The 20,455-nt window shown below is 45.9% G+C and overlaps 2 protein-coding genes across 2 annotated transcripts in view; one reads left to right on the forward strand and one right to left on the reverse strand.

Moving 5' to 3' along the window:
- The window catches only part of T265_06199 (hypothetical protein), a gene marked incomplete at both ends in the record, with an annotated part of 21,991 nt that extends 3,028 nt beyond the window's left edge, over positions 1-18,963 (forward strand). The window contains 4 exons of the mRNA XM_009171407.1: positions 7,584-7,942; positions 7,976-8,107; positions 9,747-9,972; positions 18,527-18,963. Coding sequence (XP_009169671.1) covers positions 7,584-7,942; positions 7,976-8,107; positions 9,747-9,972; positions 18,527-18,963 — 1,154 coding nt within the window. The remainder of the gene's footprint in view (positions 1-7,583; positions 7,943-7,975; positions 8,108-9,746; positions 9,973-18,526) is intronic.
- Positions 11,164-20,455, reverse strand: part of T265_06200 (hypothetical protein) — a gene marked incomplete at both ends in the record, with an annotated part of 13,915 nt that continues 4,623 nt past the window's right edge. Inside the window, 2 exons of the mRNA XM_009171408.1 lie at positions 11,164-11,532; positions 13,405-13,635. Of these exons, the coding sequence (XP_009169672.1) occupies positions 11,164-11,532; positions 13,405-13,635 (600 nt within the window). The remainder of the gene's footprint in view (positions 11,533-13,404; positions 13,636-20,455) is intronic.

Raw genomic sequence — 20,455 nt, forward strand, 5'->3', positions numbered from 1 at the left:
GTTCCTGTTGTCAGTTTCTATCCAGATTGCCTGAGTGAATGTCTGGAGGTGTAGGCACCTCGGAATGATTGTGTTAAGCTAGCACTAAGTCCCTCCCCCATCCACCTTTATTCTTTTCTTCACAATAAGGCTTTCAAAAAGTCATGGTTGTACGGCAGTGAAGCACCGGTGTTGAACACTGATGTCATGCTGTCAATGATGATGATGATGACTGTAAAACTTTGGATCACAAATGCTCCAGCTGGCAGACGTAAACCGCAAGTAGCGTCAAGGCGCGATGCCGAGGTAACTTTCTTGATAGCATTGGGACAAGATTTTACGCCACAGAAGACCTGCACCCCGAGATTTGTATCGGAATTGATTGCAGATGGAGCGTCCCAACTGACATGGGGTCTGAACGGGGCATTACCACCAGCTTGGTAGCAGTCAGTCCAAAGACACGGCGTACGCCTGTTTATAAGCGTTCAGCTGTAGCACTCTTCCGGTGCCTAGCTGCCATGCTACCCTAAGGAAGCACGAGGGCTGGGATACTGTCAGGTTGTCCAAGCCTAGACAGGAGAAGTCGAGAGGCGGAGGTCGGATTCGAACCACGGACCTTCCGGTCAGTAAATTCGCGCTCTAACCACTTGGGCCATTCCGCCCACAGTTTCATTCTTCTCTTCGATCTCCCTCTCCCTTGGTTTTCTGCCGGATTGCATACGGTGAACAGGATCTGTCGAGAAAGGTTACGAGTAAACTGGGTACAACCACACTTGAGTACACCTTTTATTCGGACCATCCTCCTCGCCTAAATCAGCTACATAGAAGTCCAACTTAAATTAGGCCGTGGTCTCGCTCTCGGACGCACACATTCAAACGCTGAATTTATAACGTTTTCATCTGGATGACCGTTTTGTTTCGCGTTCGCAAGTTGTCTAGACGGCTATTGCTGACAGACCAATTTGACCGAATCTTTGAGGAAGTAAAAACGAAAGCGGCAACGATATTGTTATCCGCTGAGACATGGAAACGGAGAAGGCATGAACGGAATTCGGATGTGTGGTCCACTAGCGCACAGCAATGTCAATTCATTTTCGCAAAAGCCTTATAATGGACAGGGGCGTCCTACTGTGAGCCTATAGGCATGCCGTTGACATAACATCTAAGTGTGAAGCTGTGGTCTACACAGTCCCTTGTATTATACTCTCGACCAGGATGAATACGTGTCCGAGCTTCAAGCAAATTTACTGTTGCTTGGATTTCAATGTTGGAGGTAGTTATGTCCAGCATCTTGCAGATTTACTGATGGCACTTTCCAATATGTCAACATCAGAAGACCCTTTCGGTGCCTTTCTGTCATGCCCCCGAAAGCACGAGGACTGATATACTGCCCGGTTACCAGAGCATAGACAGGAGCATTGGAGATGTCATATTTGGGTTCGGCCCGGGGACCTTTCGGTAAGCAAGTTCGTGCCAGTGATTTATCACGAGCTGTCAGAAGATTTATGTTCGACTTCACGTCGGGAAACGAGAGCTTCTCGATGACTCGCATTATTGGAGAGCACCGTTTGCCCGCCCGGCTTCGGTTGTTCAGAAGGCTAGTACTGAAAAATGCAGGCTCTGGTCAGCAAACGGCACCAGATGTTCGCAGTTAACCGTGGGCCTGGATTACAGTCCAAGACGATCACCTAAGTGAGCCTCATCATCGACAACTCTGCCTACTTGTGCATTCGTATCTCCGGAAACCACATATGAGCACTTAGCCCGCTGCAAAGCGCTCAAAGCGTCGTAAGAAATTGTCCGACAGTATCACAGCTAGACTGTTGGGGCGTAAACGGATACAATGAACAGGCGGATATAGTCGGGGCGTTTACGGGATACTCTCACAGACACCGCCAAACAGATTGCACAGAGGCGGCTGTTAACAGGTAGCCATTCAAACAGACACACTTCAGATCGCTGACTTAAAATAATACCAACATGAATCCGTGATTAACGGAACCAGATGCAGCGGCTTCAGAATAATTGGAGGTGAGCAACCGAAAGCGAGCGGAAACTAATGGGGCCATCAGTGCGACATCCGGGGTTGGGGGTCTGAACTTCAGGGTTTCAAGTAGCCCGCAAAAACAAGACATGCACTTGAAAGCACATCCGGTATGTTGTTGATGTAGATCAGAAACAGAAGTGGTCCCACATCGGGTAAACGCTTAGGTCCTGCGTAAATCCACTGAAGCTCCTATATGATGTCCAACGGTTTCACATTGGCATGGACTCCTCCTAGAACTATCCCCAAAATCTTAGGTAAACCCCAACATGTCCGGAAAAACGACGAAATCGAGCATGTAATGACAGGAAACGGTCAAATTCGTACCAGATTTGTAGCTAGGGACGTAATGACTGACAAAAGTTCGAAAATTGAAAAACATTGAAAATTACACGGTCAACTGACCTGTATCACCTATGATTATGTACTTGAAAACATAAGCGTAGGACATCGTCCGGGATTTCGCGCCCAAACTCAAGGTCGAACTTCATCTAAAAAACCTTACCAGAAATATTGCTCTGATTTGCAAGAAGGATACCATAAGTCAGCCCTATGTAATGAATAGGAAAGTTTGGTTTGTTTGTTTGAATCAATCTCAATACCACCCTTTCGCAGTACGTGGCCCGCGCAGTGATGGTGCGTTGGCTGTTCCATCTATTGGTTTACTTTCCCCTCCTGGGTAAGTTCAGTAATTGTTAGTTGACAGGGAAGCTCAAGTAGAATATTTTACTGAGACCTTTGGTTTGCTTAGACCATGTTAATCCTGGCTGATTTACTGAACTACTTATTTTAAATCAGGAAATTCTTTTCGTTCGCGCTGCCTGACAAATGCATACCAGCCGTCCGTTTTATAGGAAACGATCCTGGAAAAGAATAATTAATCGGTGGGCTTATATAGGATCATCAGGCCAGGTTACAGCCTTATCCTTCTGGAATGCATACAATGTTGGAATCGCAGCAAGTGTTTCCCCTCCACTTTTGCCAAACTCGGCGCCATCTATTTCCGCGTTCGCACTAAAAACTCAACGGCTTCACGTAGAATTGACCCATTTCTGGAAGTTCGGCTGCAGTTGTTCCACATGAGACCATACACTTCTGTGATATGATGAGCAACTCGCCAATCATTGTCCTGCATTGAATAAAATGGTTAGATCCTGTTGCGACCCTCGTCTCCAAGCTGCTCTATCGACTCACCATCTGACCCACCCCACCCTCCTAACCATCTAACCATTGGTCCAGCTGGTCCTCTGCAGTTATCTCTACCCCGTGCAGCCCTTCACACTGAACTGAAGTGGTATTGTGAGGCCACCGTACCCTTGGGTCATCTCAGCGTCCATTACCAACTCTAAACTCCAGATGGCTCATTGGCTAGGGCGCGGACTTGCTGACTAGAAGGTCCGTTATTCAAACCCATCCCTGGTGTATCAACCAGGCATCTCAGCCTTTCTGTTTCCTTCGAGTGGTATGGCAACTAGACTGTTACCGCCGACGAATACTTTCAACACGGTGTCAGTATCTCATGATTGTCAGCTTTAAGAAGCGCGTACTTGTAGTGTAGCTGCCGATAATTTGGGGAAATGGAGTAGGTAGCTGCGCATTGAATGCGGGAGCTGATAAATTGTTGCATTGAAGGTAAGATCCCTTCGAGGAAGTCAGTCGACTGGCATGCGCGGCACATGGCCAAGCCAGCGCAACCTATGCAGTTTGCAGGAATATCTGGCACACGAAGAGAAACTTAAACGACCAGTAGCCTAGTTATGTTCGGACATTCCACCTGGACAAAGCCACTTGATCCTTTCCAAAAGATTGCCATAATTTTCTTTGTGTCACAGTGAGTTTCTTGTTACAGGATGGATTAGCATGACAAATGTCCGGACCCTTTTTTGCCCAGGAACGGTGGTCAAGAGCTGTTTCCGTACACCCAAAACTTTAACACTACGAGCTAAAACGAGAAAGTGATTCAACAATGAGCAACAAGACGCTTGGAGAAACAGGACATGCGTGCAACATTCACTCCCGCTGAGATTGGTGGTTGTAGGAGTTCGTTTTATGATTGATGTCAAGCCTCTGTTGCGCAGGAAACAGAGTAGTCTCTGCTGTTGTCCTTTGGCTGTTGCTCTCCATGACAGCACATACGTTGCACAACTGATTGTCGGCAATCATTATCCTTGCGGGGTCGGTAGGTGCCATCATAGTCGTACTTGGGTAACAATCCTCCAGTGTTGTATATGTCGTTTTCCATTCTGTCCACCCTACATAAATGTGACTGAACGTTGATCAATTTAAAGGACCTTCTGAGTAGATAGTGTGGCCATTTCCTGGTGGATCCATCGATAGCGTTCGCCGAGCGATAAGCTTGAATTAAGTATCCTGAAGAAAAACGCCACCGGTCGATGGCTTTGGCTTAGGGATGCGGCTATGGCAACATCAGAAGCATCCGTTTCAAAAACTAGAGGCTCGTTGTAATCTGCGATTGACGTAGCATCTCCTAGTTCGATTTTCGGGTTCTCGAAGGCTAATTCGACGCTTCCAGATAGAGGGAGTGTTTTAAGGAAATCATGTCCAAGCAGAATGTACAGGGATAACGTGTTAATGGAAGCCTAAAGAGGAGTACATGTTTATGTTGCAGTGTTAAACAAACTGTTCATAAGCGGTGCTTTTGTTATGGATGAATGCCAAGCTGATTTCGGATATCGACAATGGTACAGACCACTGATTACGATAGGCGTTTTCGGTAAGTAGAGCTTCCTGAACCTCCACCATCGACGAGTGCTCGAATTGAAACATCATTTGCTTTCACACTGGCCACTGCTTCTCTAAGACACTCGAGGTCTGCGGCACTCATGCAAGATGAGGTATTCCTCAGACCAGTGATCGATCTGCGTACCTTTTGTAAATGCCTTTTTTCCCTGTCTTTGCAGGTCGTGTCTTTAGCGGGGCATTTATAACGCGGTTGACAAGCATAACCACATAAAACATGAAGGCCCCATACTAGAAACAGTTATCTGTTCGTGCGATCATGTTTTAGAACGTGGAGACCTTAGTGGGACGTCCGACGCGGTAGCACAGGGAGCTGATTGTTTGGTAAAAATGACTTGAGTGGTTTTGAGCTACTTCGGCGGATTTTGCGTGATCATTGGTTGTTTTAAAATCCGGCGACTTATGTTCCAACAGCCTCTGACGAATGTTTGAATTAAGTCCACTAATAAATGCGTCTCGTAATCTTATTCAGCGCTGACAGCTATAAAGCAGCAATCTGGCAACAGACTGCGAAGCTTTTGCACAAATTGGTCAACATTTTGATCTCCGTCTATCTTAAACGTATTAAAAAGATGTCCTGAGAATACTTCATTTTTCGGCTGTACATAAATTTGCAATAGCTGATTCATAATTATTACAGTCTTTGATGAAGCGGAAAACACTGGGAGCAACGTAATTGAATAAGACTTTCAGTTTATCTGGTGAATGAAAAGCAGTGGACTCTCGTGGAAGTGCAAAGCCAATGCTCCCAGTTATCTGCCGAGTCTTGAGTGTTGGAGTTGGTATCGAATCGTTCACTACTTATGAATCGATCCATTGATCAAACTTCTTGGATGGATAAATTGTGTTTAACGATGAATAGAGCGCGGCGACAATCAGATAATGAATGAAAAAGGCCGATGGCCTAGAAGCTAGGCTCCATTTATCTAAAACTTCAATACTGTGGGATAAAACGATAAAAAGTGATTTAAAAATGAGTGATGAAGCGCTGTGACAAACAGAACAAACGCTTAACACAGGCATGGGTGATGATCGGTATTGGTGACGTAGAAGTTCCCCAGGAAGCTCTTAACTCCCTCTAAAATTGGACTCAGTAATGGAATCCGCCCATTAATTATGACAGTTGCTGCGTTTTATCTGCTAGACTTGATCAAACCGGTCGGCGTATATCGCATCGGTGGTTGCTTGTTGAAAAACAGACAGACCCGGACAACTGGTGACGAAAGATCCCAAAATATTTTGAAGACACCAAAAGCAAAACGGCTGACGCTACGAGACTAAGGTGCCCGTTTAGGCGATACTTTAGTCTAATATCGCCGAAGATTTTCCACACTCTCTTCAGTTCGCACGTCAGACTATTTTATTGTGGTCAGTCTGCTAAAATCCCAGCTACTAATAAGCGGGCCAGGCACATAGGCTAGGATTCATGGTGATAGTGAGCTTCAGAAGCCTAAGTGCCCTGCCAGCCGATGGAAGCACGAGTACTGAGACACTGCTAGGTTTCTCAGTCCTAAAAAGGAGCAGTCGAAACACATCCGGTCAGAATTGCGACTGTCCAACAGCGCCAGGTCCCGTTTGAAAGTCTGAGAATGTTCTTTCTACTCAACGTATCCATGATCACTTCCGAAATGTCCCAACCATAAGTTGGCAGACCCAATAATTTGCGTCGTTAAATCTAGGAACAGTAATACCCTGAGAAGCATAAACTAAACATATTACGGACCTACCTCCCGACGTGAACGCCTGAAGTACGCAGTGTTGATGAAACCCAGCAGGGGCCTTGGTATCGGGGCCGGACAAAGCGTTGTGTGAACTTAGGTACATGGGGTTATTCTTGATTAATTTCTTTCCCCGGATGGACCGAACACTATGGATGTTCCGGAATGACCGATAGATAGTCGTTCAGCTGTAACACCCTTTCGGCGCCTAGCTGCCATGCCACCCGAAGGTTGCACGAGGGCTGGGATACTGCCAGGTTGTCCAAGCCTAGACAGGGTAAGTCGAGTGGCAGAGGCCGGGTTCGAACCGTTCCGGTCAGTAAATTCGTGCTCTAACCACTTGGGCCATCTCACCCCAATGACCGAACATTACACCCATTAGACGGATGTATGGTAAATCGGCCACAAACAGGATGCAGACACTCATTTACAACTAAGTATTCTATCAGGAATAGAAACACAAACGCTTTGATTAGTCGTAATATTATTTAATCAAAATGCGTTTTTTATACTCTTCGCCCTCTGTTCATTAGATACTGGCATGACTGCAGGGAATCCGGCCTTCCGTAACTTCACTTTGTCTTGTTGAGCGCAGTTTCAGACTACCGTTTGTTTAGCTATACGCAAGTGCTCACCAGGATTTCACCATCTATCAGAATTGTGGGTCGAAGACCATCGAGGCTGAATGCACTGTCGCGTTGGGGGAATTGTACCACACATTGGTACCACTGGTGGGCAGCCTGTGTATATCATTTGGTTTATAGTGCGGACGTACTTAAGGATGCTGTGAGCGCCCAGTATTATTCCTTAAACTGATCATGATCCTGGTTTAGCGCAGCCTTATTGACGTTGTCTAGCTCTGTGGTGATAGAAAAATTGCTGACAGTATCATTCAACTTTTTGTTCGTTTTTTTTTATTTCGGCGTCCAAATATGGTGTCTAGAAATATAAACAGTTCTCCCAGTTGGTACTTCCAGTGTAGAAAAAATATTGCACTCGGCCCATTTGGTTCTGACCGAGAAACTTCTCGTTTCGTAGTGCTGATTGCAATTCGCGCTTGTCTCATACCATTCTGGTTTCAGTTTCTGTGTTGACTCAAGATGCTAGTGTATCCAACGAAGACGATGAACGCGAAATTTCACCACCCTCAACGGGGTCCACCGAAATAGACCCTACCAAAGGATCACCTCATATTCAGGCTGTCGTGGCTCTGACAAGCCCTCCTTACGGGTTGTATACGGAGCAACGTGATATCAGTTTCCCCGCGAACAAGCGTTCTTCGCTGGTTGCTGCTTTGATCAACACTCATGAAGGAACCACCCTGCCTCGGTTCACCTTGGATTTGCTAGAGGGTTCCCTACATTATCCGGGCTATTACAGCTACCATATACAAAACTTCACGCGGGTTCGACTACAGAACACCCTAGAACCTGGTCAAGAGGTAGATAGTGTTTTTTAAATCTACTTTCTGTAGGGTTCTCTGTCCTACAGCTTCAAACCTGCTGCTGAACTTGCCGGGCGCTCCTTTGACCTATGTGTTAGAGTGTATTATCATGATGAGAATGGGATCTACTACGTCCATCCGCTGTTCAACCAAACTGTAAATGTGAGTTCCGCGTGGGCTCTTACCTAATGCTGTCACGTATTTACTTCCTTTGTAAGGCTTTTGGTCTAATGTTTGGCACACCTCAAGCTGTACTGTTTTTTCACCTTGTTTTCGCACTTTTCCTTAGGGTTGCTTCGATGTAGGGCTTTTTGCGAAGCACCACCTCCCAAAAAAATATGGAAAGGTACAAGTCTTAGACTGCTTTCGGTCTTGTTTAGCCCTACAATTATTGGGGTATTGTTGGTGTCAGTCAGCATCTCAATTCTTATAGACCCTAAATAAAGAACTGGTTCAGTGGTTCGAACCCGATCTCTGCCTTTCGACTTCCCCTGTCTAGGCTGGGGTACTCTGGCAGCATCCCATCTCTCTTGCTTCCTTTGAGTGGCACGACAGCTAGGTACCGAAAGAACATCGTGTATGGAATTTGACTCGATTTCGCTACACTCCGAGTGCTGAAGTGCTCCGAAACACGTGTTACAAAAATGCCCTCTGTGCAGACCGCTTTTGTCAATTTTGTAGTGAGCTTCGGAGAATCGGTCTACGCCTTTGGATCAATGCCTTCTGTAAACAGTCGAACTTTCCTGGTAACCGTTTTCTACCGGTCCCGCCAGTAGTCATTACGACCGGATTATACTGTTACTACTAAACACGGGTCAGTCGGGCCTAAAGTACTCGTGTATCGTGTAAAAAAAATGTCAAGTTTATGCACTATTCGGTAGGGTGCTTCAGCTTTTGTCAGGGTAGTTCAGTCACAATTTCGTAACTCCCAAAATGCATTGGCAGTCTTCCTGGAGTAGTCAAGATTAGCGTTTTTCGATCGATATTCGACGAGTTACCGGTTGCGTTGATTCCTTGTGCAGATCGATAATCACTTTTTCTTTTTTCTGGCTGCTTATGATTAGTGTGTTTATCATAACGCTGTTTTGCTTCCCCGTTTATCGTCCCCCGGCTTTTTGCTCCCGTCTAGAGTTTGCCCAATCTCTAGTTACCAATATCGAGCTTTTGTCACCTGTCTGTCTTGCCTTGCAATTTTGTGTCAACGGTACTCATTCCAATATACTATCAACTTCTGTATGACACCTCAAGGACGTCAGCTATTTCTCCCCAACTGTTAATCTTGGCATTTGACTCCAAATGTGAGCGCAAGCGTGGCACCCGGATTCATTGTATGGGGTTCGTTGATGATTATGGACATCTGCTGAGTCCGACCACTAGAATTCTACTAAATACTCGCAGTTTAGATTCATCCGGTGTTCTTTTGAGCTTTCGACAATGAATGTAGTCATTGTAGTAAAAAGCGAGTAAAGTACGCAAACGTGTAGACAGTCTGATCGAAATTAACCCTGAGTCCACTGTTTGTCCCGTCCCGTAGTACGTTTAGGGTAAGTGTATCCACCTTTAGGTTTCCGTAAGCATTACTGTCGAGTCATTTCCACCTTACTGACTGGTTCGATTCACAACTGATCTGTTTCCACATTCACTGTGCAAGAGTAGGATCACTGAAAGTCTGTTTAATCGCTAACAACATTGTTTCAGCATACAAATGAGTGCTTTATTTCGCTCACCTTCAATTATTAATAGGAAATTTAAATCTGTGCCTGTCTGTTGTTTTTCCCTTACTTTGGTATCTATCTGGTAGTTGTACGAGGTGGAGGAAGGAATCGACACGGAACTGCTTTTCCTTGGCGTTCTTGTCGTGGCCGTTGGAATTGTGCTGTTGGTTGGCATTTGGCACTGGTGCAGTTCTAAAGCCGCTCGACGACTCACGCACCATAAAGTAGCGAAAGTCGACGAAACAAACGGTGATAAGGCAATGGAAAACGAATATATGGCTATCTTAGATGGCAAGAAGATTACAAAAACAGGTAACTTTGAGCGGGTCACTTTTGGTTCCGTTTCCCATATAACATCAACAGTGACATCATTTCCCTGTTGCCTGGACCTGTAGCGTTGGAATTTGGCCTATTGCTCGCTGGACCCAAACCATAAACTACCCAAATGAACTTATACAAACTTTATTTGATGTGTTTTCTTCCCCTCTCAGCAAGACTGAGTTGTCGCTAAAAGGCAACTTATTTGTCAGTAGTTATTTTATCATGTTTCCTTCATGCTTCGCGATGACATTCAGAACTAAAAGTCGTCATTGTACAGCTGGTAGCCCACCTTATGGTTTGTGATACTTAGCGGATAAGCTGCAACTCAGATTGGTGTTAACAAGAAACAATTAAATCCCTCGTTTATGATACCCTACGAATGAATATGCATTACACGAAAGCCATCCCATGTTTCATTCAGACGATATTCACGATACAAAACTACTTACAATGTTGATGCACACCTCAAAGTTTACTACAGGTTTTGATTTCTCTAAGATACTTCAGGTGGCCCTAGTCCTCGGGCTTGCATTATCTTCAAAAGTAGTGTTCCAATATGAGAAAGACAGCGTGAATTTTCGCTCGTTCTTCACTACATACGGTACTAACAGCAACAGATTCCAATTGAGGAATGTTCTATAGACCATAACCGCGATCACGTTTCTCCCCATAACTGTGCAGATGTGAGCGATTACACCAGCATCGTTGAACTTTGTTACGAGGCCTCGTTGGTGCTCACCTAGTAGTGAATGCAGAGGTGTCTGTTTGGATCTCCACTTTGCGCTTACCAACTATACAGAACTGAACTACCTGCTGATAACCTTCAATTTCCCTTAAATTGGTTGTACCTTTCGTCTCAATGGATGTATGGTCACCGACAAGCTCTTCATGTGGATGTTTTTTGTTCGCATGGTTCGTCAGCGTAACTGGTAGGGACTCACTGAAAGCAGCTATTCCCAGACCACCGGATCATTTCCGATTCACCTTTGCTTTTGGGCTTCTTTGCTCGTGTTGACAATTTCGTTGCCAGGTTTGTAACTGGCCTATCAATTTCTTTTGCAGAGCGTGCAGCCCAAGGACTAACTCGGCGTCATGGCAAACGTTAAACATCTTCAGGTTGTTTATGTGCTTAACGGATTTGGCAAACTCTTCTAGTTGTTTTTTCCTCGTCTTTCGATGGTTTCACTGTACATTTTTTGATTTGTTTAGCGCGGTACCCCCAATATGTTTTTCTACCGTAAATATATGCTCTGGTCTTGAGATCCCACGCAATTTATCCCGTCCGTTTGACTGCCATTCCAGTCTATTACTGGACTGGTTTTGCTTGAATCGTTCAGCTCTAAGGCCATTTCGGCGCCCAGCTGCCATGCCACCCGAAGGAAACAAGAGGATTGAGATACTACCAAGTTGCTTAAACCTAGACAGAAGTAGTCTTAACACCGGAGTTTGTTTCAAACTACAAACCTTCCGGTTAGTTAGTGTGCGCTTGACCACTGGGTTTAAGCCATGTGCGTTCCATTGAATGAGGTGCTTGTCGATAATATAACTTGTCTTATTTGACCGAATAAACTTACTAGGGAATACCCGGTCACACAGGTTTCACTTTGCCTATTGATGCGAGGGTCGTATCTGGACGATTAAGTAATGTTAGAGAGATGTTTCATACACTGCAGAGCCGTGATCAGTTGACTAGTCTCGGTTTTCTATTGAATATGAACACCTGATGGGGTTGTACGAAATTTCGTACATCACTGCTTTTGGAAAACAGCTCGCAAAATTTATTCGTTTTGTTTCTAACGGGAGCTATTTTTCGAGGGAGTTTTCTTGATACCTGCGTTTGTTAGTCGTTAACGACTTGTCTTAGTTGACTTGGCTGAAGTGCACTGAGTTGCGGATGTTGGGATCAACAGCGTATTAGATTCGGAGAACCGATGGCTAGCTAGTTGCGCTCTCCGAATAATGGATACGCGTTAGCTTGTTTCTAATCAGCAAGTAAGGAACGAGTCGCGGTGTTTCTGACCTAAAACAATATTTGCCAACATTGAGAGCACAGCCGGTTCATTCGCTGAGCTGGGCAATCCATTTGCAAACTTTTCACCAGTGAGAGTTATATTGTCAGTGAGTTCTTATGTAGCTGGGAGATGCGTTAATAATCCGATTTGTGAACGAAATGATTTCCACTGATATTGCCCGAGTTCTCGGGTTTCACCGTTGGATAGTTTAAGCCATGAGGTTGTGCGGAACACTCCACCTAGGCCGATCGGTAAAATAGTCTTCGCGGTTCGATCAGGTGCCGTCTCTGGAAAGGCTACTTCCCAACTCTAGAGGGTATACTTTCGCTACGTGGCGGTTCTTTTCACCTCTCCTGCCGCTTAAGGCAGCTGACTCCGCCCCCATCAAAGAGTGTAGAAAAACTAAAATTGGGAACCCTGAACGAGGTGAGCCGCGAGACAAACGGATGCAACGATTGTCCCCCAAACTGCAGAAACCCAGGCAATTTGTTTGGGAACTGTTCCGAACTTCGTCATGAAAATCGTTATTACTCGATATTGTACTGGGTTCACAATGCGATGGGCAATAGCGTAACATTCTTCCTTTCACAAGTCGCTCATCCCAGAAAATTCTGATGGGCGATTTGTCAGTTCAAAGCAACGTCCTAACCTGCTAAAATACCAAATAACCCAAGCTACAAAATATTTTGCAGAAAACTCATTCCTCTGGTGCGATAGACGTAGTTGGAAATTGGAAACGATTTTTGTGAGCTTTTAGATGGAATGAAGAGAGCTTCACTCTATATTTAATAAAGATTCATCCTGTCTGTTGTCGACCACCTGAACACGCTACACGGCAGTCTCGGAGACACTATGTCTCCTTTACTCATCACTGTCACTGAATTTCTTCAAAAGTCTCGCGAAGTATTATGGGGACTGTTTATGTAGGTGTGGTCGGATCCTTTAAAGGCCGGTCTTGAGGAGGCTTTTTCTCCATATCCGGAGTTCATCAGGCAGACGTACGGTTGTCGGTCTGGTTGGTCTTGGTTGCTAACCTCTGAAGCACAGGCCGCCGAGAGGCCTCCAATTGTGTTGCCTTCGAACACCGAGGATTTTTGGTATATTTATAAATGTCCACGTGGTTCCTGGCGTATCTTTATAGTGGCGCTGTTTTATTCAGGACTTGTGGACGTCTGCCACAATTATGGGAATTCCAGGACACTTGTGCGTCGGTTTCGTGGATGCTTTGCAAGACTCCTGTGGAACACACCGAACTAATGAATTAAAGAATGTCCTATATAGATGAAGCAGTCCCAGTCTATTTTGCCACGTCATATATCTGCCTTAAATTATGCAGACCTCTAGCTGCTGAGCACCCGTCATAACCACCTAGTCAGATCTCATAACTAAATTCACTAAGTGATCCTCTAACAGCTTTCGGTTGACTGGTCATGCTTTCGACGTCGTTGTGCGCGTAACTCATGCCTAAATGATGGACACGCATTAGAAGAGCCGGAACGTTCCACAGAGCGGAGAATTTACGTAAATTGTGACCGGTCAGGTTGAGACTGGTGGTGATTCCTCTTAATACATTGGATCTTTCTCGACCCAAGACATCGCTTAGTCCAACTTCAGGAGTGGAATCTAAAACGTTACTTCTGACCTGTAAACACAAGCAACAGCAGATATTATATTTTAGTTAATCTAATACTGTCTTTGGAACAAGTCGATGCGATTAGTCGATAACACGAGTTCAAGAGTGCATTGTTGGACTGACCGTGGGGGTGTCTAACGTTTCTCTAGTTGCCTATCTTCAAAACCTCTAGTCAAAATAAATGTCAGTGCGCTAGCAACCCCAAATCACTCGGCTCCCAGTTTTCGGATCAGTCAAACAACAAAACCATTAATGTATTATGGCGATATCTGGCCTCACCGGACTATTTAGTGTCTCTTATCCAGTTCCTCGGGATCTTTAGTTCATGAGATTTTTACCGATCAGTTAAGAGAGCCATCGCGAGATTGGTCTACTGTCGGTTGCTTCCCATATTCTGACAGAAATTATTCTCCACGAAACCTGTTTCGAAAAGCAAGCTGATTTGCACAAGGGACTGGCCCGTATCGCTTAAATCCTCCAAGTTCACAAATCCTCGGGCAACTTCACACGCACAGGAAGCCGACCATAGCAATATGCCGTGGAACTGCGCGGCTTTCTAAGTAGGCCGTCGGCATGGATTATCCTCACCTCCAATGTTTACAGTGCTGGTGCAATACCGGCAAGTCTCTCCAGCCGCTTCGGATGTTGGGAATGATTCACCTGACATGGTCGATTATTTCACAACAGCGAAAAAGACGGACGAATGTGTTGGCTAGAATGTGTCCGAAAAATGCAGCTTAACCAGCCGCCCAGACATGCCGTCAACAATGAACGTACTAGAAGTAGAACGTAACCACGGATGACGAGGGCATTACGGCTCCTGGGTCGGGGTCTAGGGGGTGTTTTTTATCAATGTGGTTGGAGGTCACCCTCAGTGGATATTCTGTTGCTCTTTCTACTCAAGCACTAACGCTAACTTGACTTGCGTTATTCATTACTTTTTATATAACCCAAGCTCTTTAGCACACTTTTTCTATCGACTTTCACATTCAGAACAAATAGTTCCAACTGGTAAGTACAGTTATAGTTAGCAATTAAAATGGTACCAAACTAAAAGTCAGTTTTAGAAAACCTAATCCACTATTCCTGCACTCTCGACTAACATTTTTCATCTACACGACTGCGCTTGCTAGATCTGGCTTCATTGAGAGCAATTAATCGCAAGACCAACGAAAATGCCACTGCGGGAGGAAAGTGTATTGAAACCGCTAGTGGTCGATGAGATAACAGTTATCAAAAAGGAGCAACCACTATGTCGCATGCTTCATGCACCAGGTGAAGTCGTCTCCTAATTAATAATGCAAAAACTCGATTCTTCAAACGCCTGGCCCTCCCCCCAAAAAAAAAAAATGACTACGACGAAGCTGAAATTATCTACTTTCAGTGCGATTCATGAATCGAATCCAGAAAACTGACCGCTGGTAAGTTGAAATCTAAAGTCAGGTACCACGTCTCGTACGATTACAACCCAATCCGACTCACGGACTAAAGGTCCAACGATTCAGTGATGAAGTCCGTTGCAGCCAATCGTATTCCATGTTCCCGACACATTCGGCTGCCTACGTTAGATAGATTTGTCCTCCCCACATCTGACATCTGTAACTGTCGCCCATTATTCACCTCTTCCACAGTGTTGATCGGAAAATCAGTGTCTATTGAATGAAGCAGTATATTCAGGTTTCTTATTCGTCAAATATAAATAAATAAAATAGATGTCAATAATACTAAAAGAGCAAGTGTGGAAAAAACATATTTGGCGAACGGATGAATCGACGGACCCAAGAAGGGGATAAGTTAAAGGTCGGATAGTAAAACTTCGTTGAAGAACGAAGTGAATGAGGGGACATCATAGTGAACAGGGTGGGTTTCGTTAGTTTCGCTTCTTTCCGAATGACACTCGTCTGTACAGCGCAGGGATCCACCAAAATACTGAGTGAAGTCGCTCAGTAAAAGCATGAAGTCCGGTGTACATTTTCACGGGCACAAATCGGGCGCATGGTCGAGTTAGTTGACCCAGCAAGTAGATGAAGGCCTAAAGGCAAACGGGAATATCATATCTGTGAAGCGCTCACATTATAGGACCGAATCAGTATACAATCACAGTCACCCAACACATTGTCTGAAGCGCTATACCTCAAAGTGATGTTCGTTAACTTAGGCCCTTCGAAGCTGTTGACCATTGTTAGGACATGAGGTGACTACCACACGGCTACAGAGTGATCAGTGGGGGGACAAGATGGCTCAGTGGTTAGAGCGCGAGTTCACTGACCGGAAGGTCCGTGGCTCGAACCCGATCTCTGCGTCTCAACTGCTCTTGTCTGGGCTTGGGCAACCTGGTGGTATCCCAGCCCCCGTGCGTCCTTCGGGTGGTATGGCAGCTAGGCGTCGAAGTGTGTTGAAGCTGTACGATTATCTTTAAGAATGATCAGCAAGTTGTGTCCAAATGAGACTGTGAATATTGACGTATCAATCGACCTTAAAACTAAATTAGGATGACATGTGTGGCAGAACCCTGGAACAAAACTAAAAACGCATATATTTGGAGACGAACCAAACTCCTTCAAGCGAGGCTTTTCTGACAATGTATGAACGTCCTTTCCAGAGACAGAACAAACCGCAGGCCGGTAACAAAATACGATTCCTCCGAGCGCTTAATCAGATCAGATGGGGTCACAGGGGCCCCATCCTCGAAAGAGTACTGCACCAACAACACCCAAACTCTTCGTAATCTCTTTCGCACCCTTCTGCTGTCCACCTCACGGTTTCCGCCATTCTAAAGGAGGTATGGAGAAAAACACTTGTCTCGGTAGACAGCAACGCTTATGATACATCGGAGATAAATAAAAACTTGAAGACGCATCACATAATCGGTCCTCAGAGGCCATGTTTCGCAATCAGCCCTTACTGTAACCTGGTACACGTGACCCTTGAGACCCAGTAGTATGCATTTTTGATGCTACAAATGACGCAAACTCGTGAACGTGACTCGAGCCTTCGAAATTCGTGCACTGATGCCATCAGACACACTTTCGACAAAGCTAAAACAACTGCCGAAGTGTGTGAAATTCTCCACAACCTACAATGATTCTCCTGGAATTGTACAAGGTATGTCCAGAGACTATGCATTCTGAAGCATGATTTCGCACTTTGAAGGCGCATGCCGAAAGATGGTTTGATGGTGGTCAGTTTATTATTCGTCTTAAAAGATGAAGACAACGTTGCCTGCGTACTTCAGTTTGAGAAGGTTCGCACCAGCAACGATTTTAACGCCAGGGTTTTGAAGGTCTTCCAATGTCCGGATTATTATCTCATCAATGACGAAGTTGAACCAGAATGGAGGGGATATACATCTTTGTCGGACACCACTTTCTGTAGGAAAGCTTTTGGAGAGCTCACCATACACACTCGCACGCTCAGAAGTAGGCAAATACCGGGAGCGGATCATCCACAAACTTCTGGGTTATTCCCTGCTGAAGAAATATGTCCAACAGCACTGACCGACCGAAAATCGAACGCACCCCCGACCATCATCATTATCAGCTGTAAGAACCGCGTAATTTTGTAACTGACACAGTTTCGATCACCGTTAATTTAGTGAGGTGAAGTAGGTACCTGCGGACAGAAAGTATCCTTGAAGTCAAGGAATACCAAGATTGTGGGTCGTCTGTGCATATGGCGTTGCTCTAACGCATAACGGAGTGGTGGTCGACGAATCCTCTACCCGGTCGAAATACCACTTGATGCTCATGGCTCAAGAATCCCCGCGCCGCCGTAAGACACCGAAGGATCAGTGATACCAGAAGCCTTGTTACAACGGTAGGTCAAACTAACACCTCTGTTACCACATTCACTGTGAGCACCCCTCTTGAAAAAAGTACATTTATCGACTCACCCGAGTTATCCGGAACGGCCTCTCTCCCAGAAAGACCCAGATAAGCTAGATAGGTACTGGCTAAGAAAGCCAACATTGAACGGAGCAGTGGAAGCTCGTCAGATTCAGGAGCAAGATGGCCTCTGATTAGAGATGTATACTGCGACACTTCTGAAGCTGAGGAGGGTTCACCTTTCTGTTGAAGACCGGCATTCCGGTTTGGAGGCAACAAGTGGTCAACTGAATTGTTCGAAGTATTATGCCAAATAGTTCAAACGTCCTCCCTTGCTGTATATGAAGGAGCTGATAAGAGGCTTCAAAGGACGAGTTCACATCACTCAAGTGTGAACACGTTCGCCTGTTCAGACGTGATAATTCAGATGCGTCCAACGTGCGTCGGTGGAGTAGTCGTTACACGCTCGCCTCGCACGTCAGATGTCCAGGGTTCAAATCCCGGCACGGTCATTGGATATGCACTGCTGATGAGCTCTAATAAGAGCGAAGCTCGAGTCCAGTGCTTCCCTTTGGTGTGGACCCACCGGAATAATTACGCCAGAACAGGAACACGGCCGTGGTGTGGCTATGGACAAAATACCTATCCCGCAAAACCCGAAAATTACACAGCGTTTCTCGGATTTTCAGCATACACTGACTTTCAATTGATGTTCAGGCCACTTATCAGCTGGACAACCGTCAAGCGACTGCGGCAATGACCCGGAATTTTAGTAGTAAGATCCTCTAGCTTCGTACGGTTGAGTTGCTTTGATCCGTATTCCAATGGATTCACATCGAACTGAATGGACCAGATAACACAAGAGATGGATCAAGTCACGGGACCCGTAGCAGAAATGCCTGCCTTGCCACATGCCACATCGGCCGTTGCGTGAAGCCATCAGCCGGGTCGCCTTACCTGCTGCATACAGCAGGGCGGGTAAGCGAAAACAGGCTACTGCTGACGCCTCCCTTCTTTCTCTTCCACATACTTTTTCTTCCCCTCTCTCCCTTCCTCTAATAAATCTTCTCCTGTAGGCCCAGTACTTAAGACTGATGACTCCGTTCGTCTTGCATCGGTTTTGCGTGCAGCATCTGCTCATCACATGGCACCGAAATCCTCAGGCATCTCGAAATCAATCTTCAAGCCCCGACACCTAGTCTATCTGGCTACCTTCAACGTGCGCACTCGAAGCATGCGGGACAACAAGCTGCTTTCTTTCTCACACTCAACTCGCTTGGAATCGATGTGTGCTGTCTCAGAAACAAGAATTCAAGATGCAAGCACAGTGATTGAGCTAACCGCCCCATCAATCTCCACTAGTTTCCGATTATGCACATCTGGTGATCAAGATGCTACTGCAGCAGGATGTGCAGGTGTTAGTAACGTCCTGAGTCACCGATCGAAGTATCCTTGCTTGACTGGATACCCGTTGATAGTCAACTTTGTGCGGTTCGTCTGGAAACGTCTGTAGAGGAGTCTCACAAGCGGGAAGTTGATTCATGTCTGTTTATCGTGTCTACTTACGCCCCAACTGACTGTAGCTCCGACGCCGTCAAAGACAGGTTCTATGACGTCCTGAATGCCCTGCTGCTGCGAGCTAAAAGCTCACATATCGTGGAGGTGGTTGCCAGAAATTTGAATGCAAAAGTTGGCAGGATTACCGTATCTTAAACTCAATTACGTCGATATGGATTGAATTCAGTGCGTACGGAGAATGGGGAACGACTGCTTCAGCTATGTACTGATCGCAGGCTGTTTTTATTCATTACTAACCCCAAAAATAACCGAAGTCGTCTGGCCACATGGTATCCTCCAACGGCATGTCGGCCACAAACGCAAATCGATGGCGAGGATCAATAGCTTATCGCCGGTTGTTTTGAAACATTTGTGGATTCTGACCACGCAGTCATCCGGAGTCGCTTCTCCCTACGTTTCCCTGAGTCAAGTAAGGTGCGGACAAATCGCTTAGCAACTGAGACTGTTAGACGAATTTCCCAGGATCGTCTCCTAGAGTTTCTTCCAAATGCTCCACCATCAGATGTGAACGCATACTAGGACAAGATCGCCACCTCTTTACATAAAGCTGGGAATTTGCCTGTGGCACGACCCACCCAGGCGCACTCAAGCCCTGGACCGAACAGCTGCACTCCTTAAACCTCGGAGAAATATCCAAGCCGACCCAGAACATCACTTGATGCGACGAATTATCAGACGTCAAGTGAAAGTGAGCGTGCGAGCCAACCGTGAAGTGTAGTGGACACAGAAATCCAAGGGAATGGAGGGGGCTTAGAAAGCCGGTAATGCCAGAAGATTATTTCAGTTGTTCCGTGCGACAGGTCCCCGGAAAGCACCTTTGAGCGAAACCATCAAGGATCGGAATGGAGTGACCATCTCGAATAAAGAACGCCTCGATCAGTGGGCCGAATACTTCGAACGGCAGTTGTCATGGCCACTCCTCTGGAGTCCACAGACGACGTAGAACCCTGGACGGTGAACGTGGAACCGCCTACGACCTCGGAAGTTTATGGCTGCGTACGTTCTCTCAAGCGCCAGGTAAGTACACACACGAACAAAGCGTTTTTGCCGACAAAGGATCGGGTCGCGATGTCGTATGGCGATAGCTTCAGCCACTGCAATTGTGCCACGCTGTACTGATCTGGGTTGGTTAGCCGGCGCCTTGTAAACAACGCGGAAACTTTGGCTGGGTATCACGTTGTGTGCAGTGTCAGCTAAATGTTGTACTACGGAGCTGGTTATCGTCCTCCTGGTTCCAGAAGCTAGCCAGGGTGGATTGTGTTCCTTCATGCTTTGGCTGAGTTGCTTAGTCGTGCGTCCGATGTATTCCGCTGCACAACAGCAAGAGAATGAGTAAACTAACATATTCTGGGCGTGGACAGGCACTCTATCCTTGAGATTAAAGGGGCACAAACAATTGCTGGTGAACCAGGTTCGGAGTTTTGCGG

This window comes from Opisthorchis viverrini, assembly GCF_000715545.1.
Source record: "Opisthorchis viverrini unplaced genomic scaffold opera_v5_128, whole genome shotgun sequence".
NCBI classification, from domain to species: Eukaryota; Metazoa; Platyhelminthes; class Trematoda; order Opisthorchiida; family Opisthorchiidae; genus Opisthorchis; species Opisthorchis viverrini.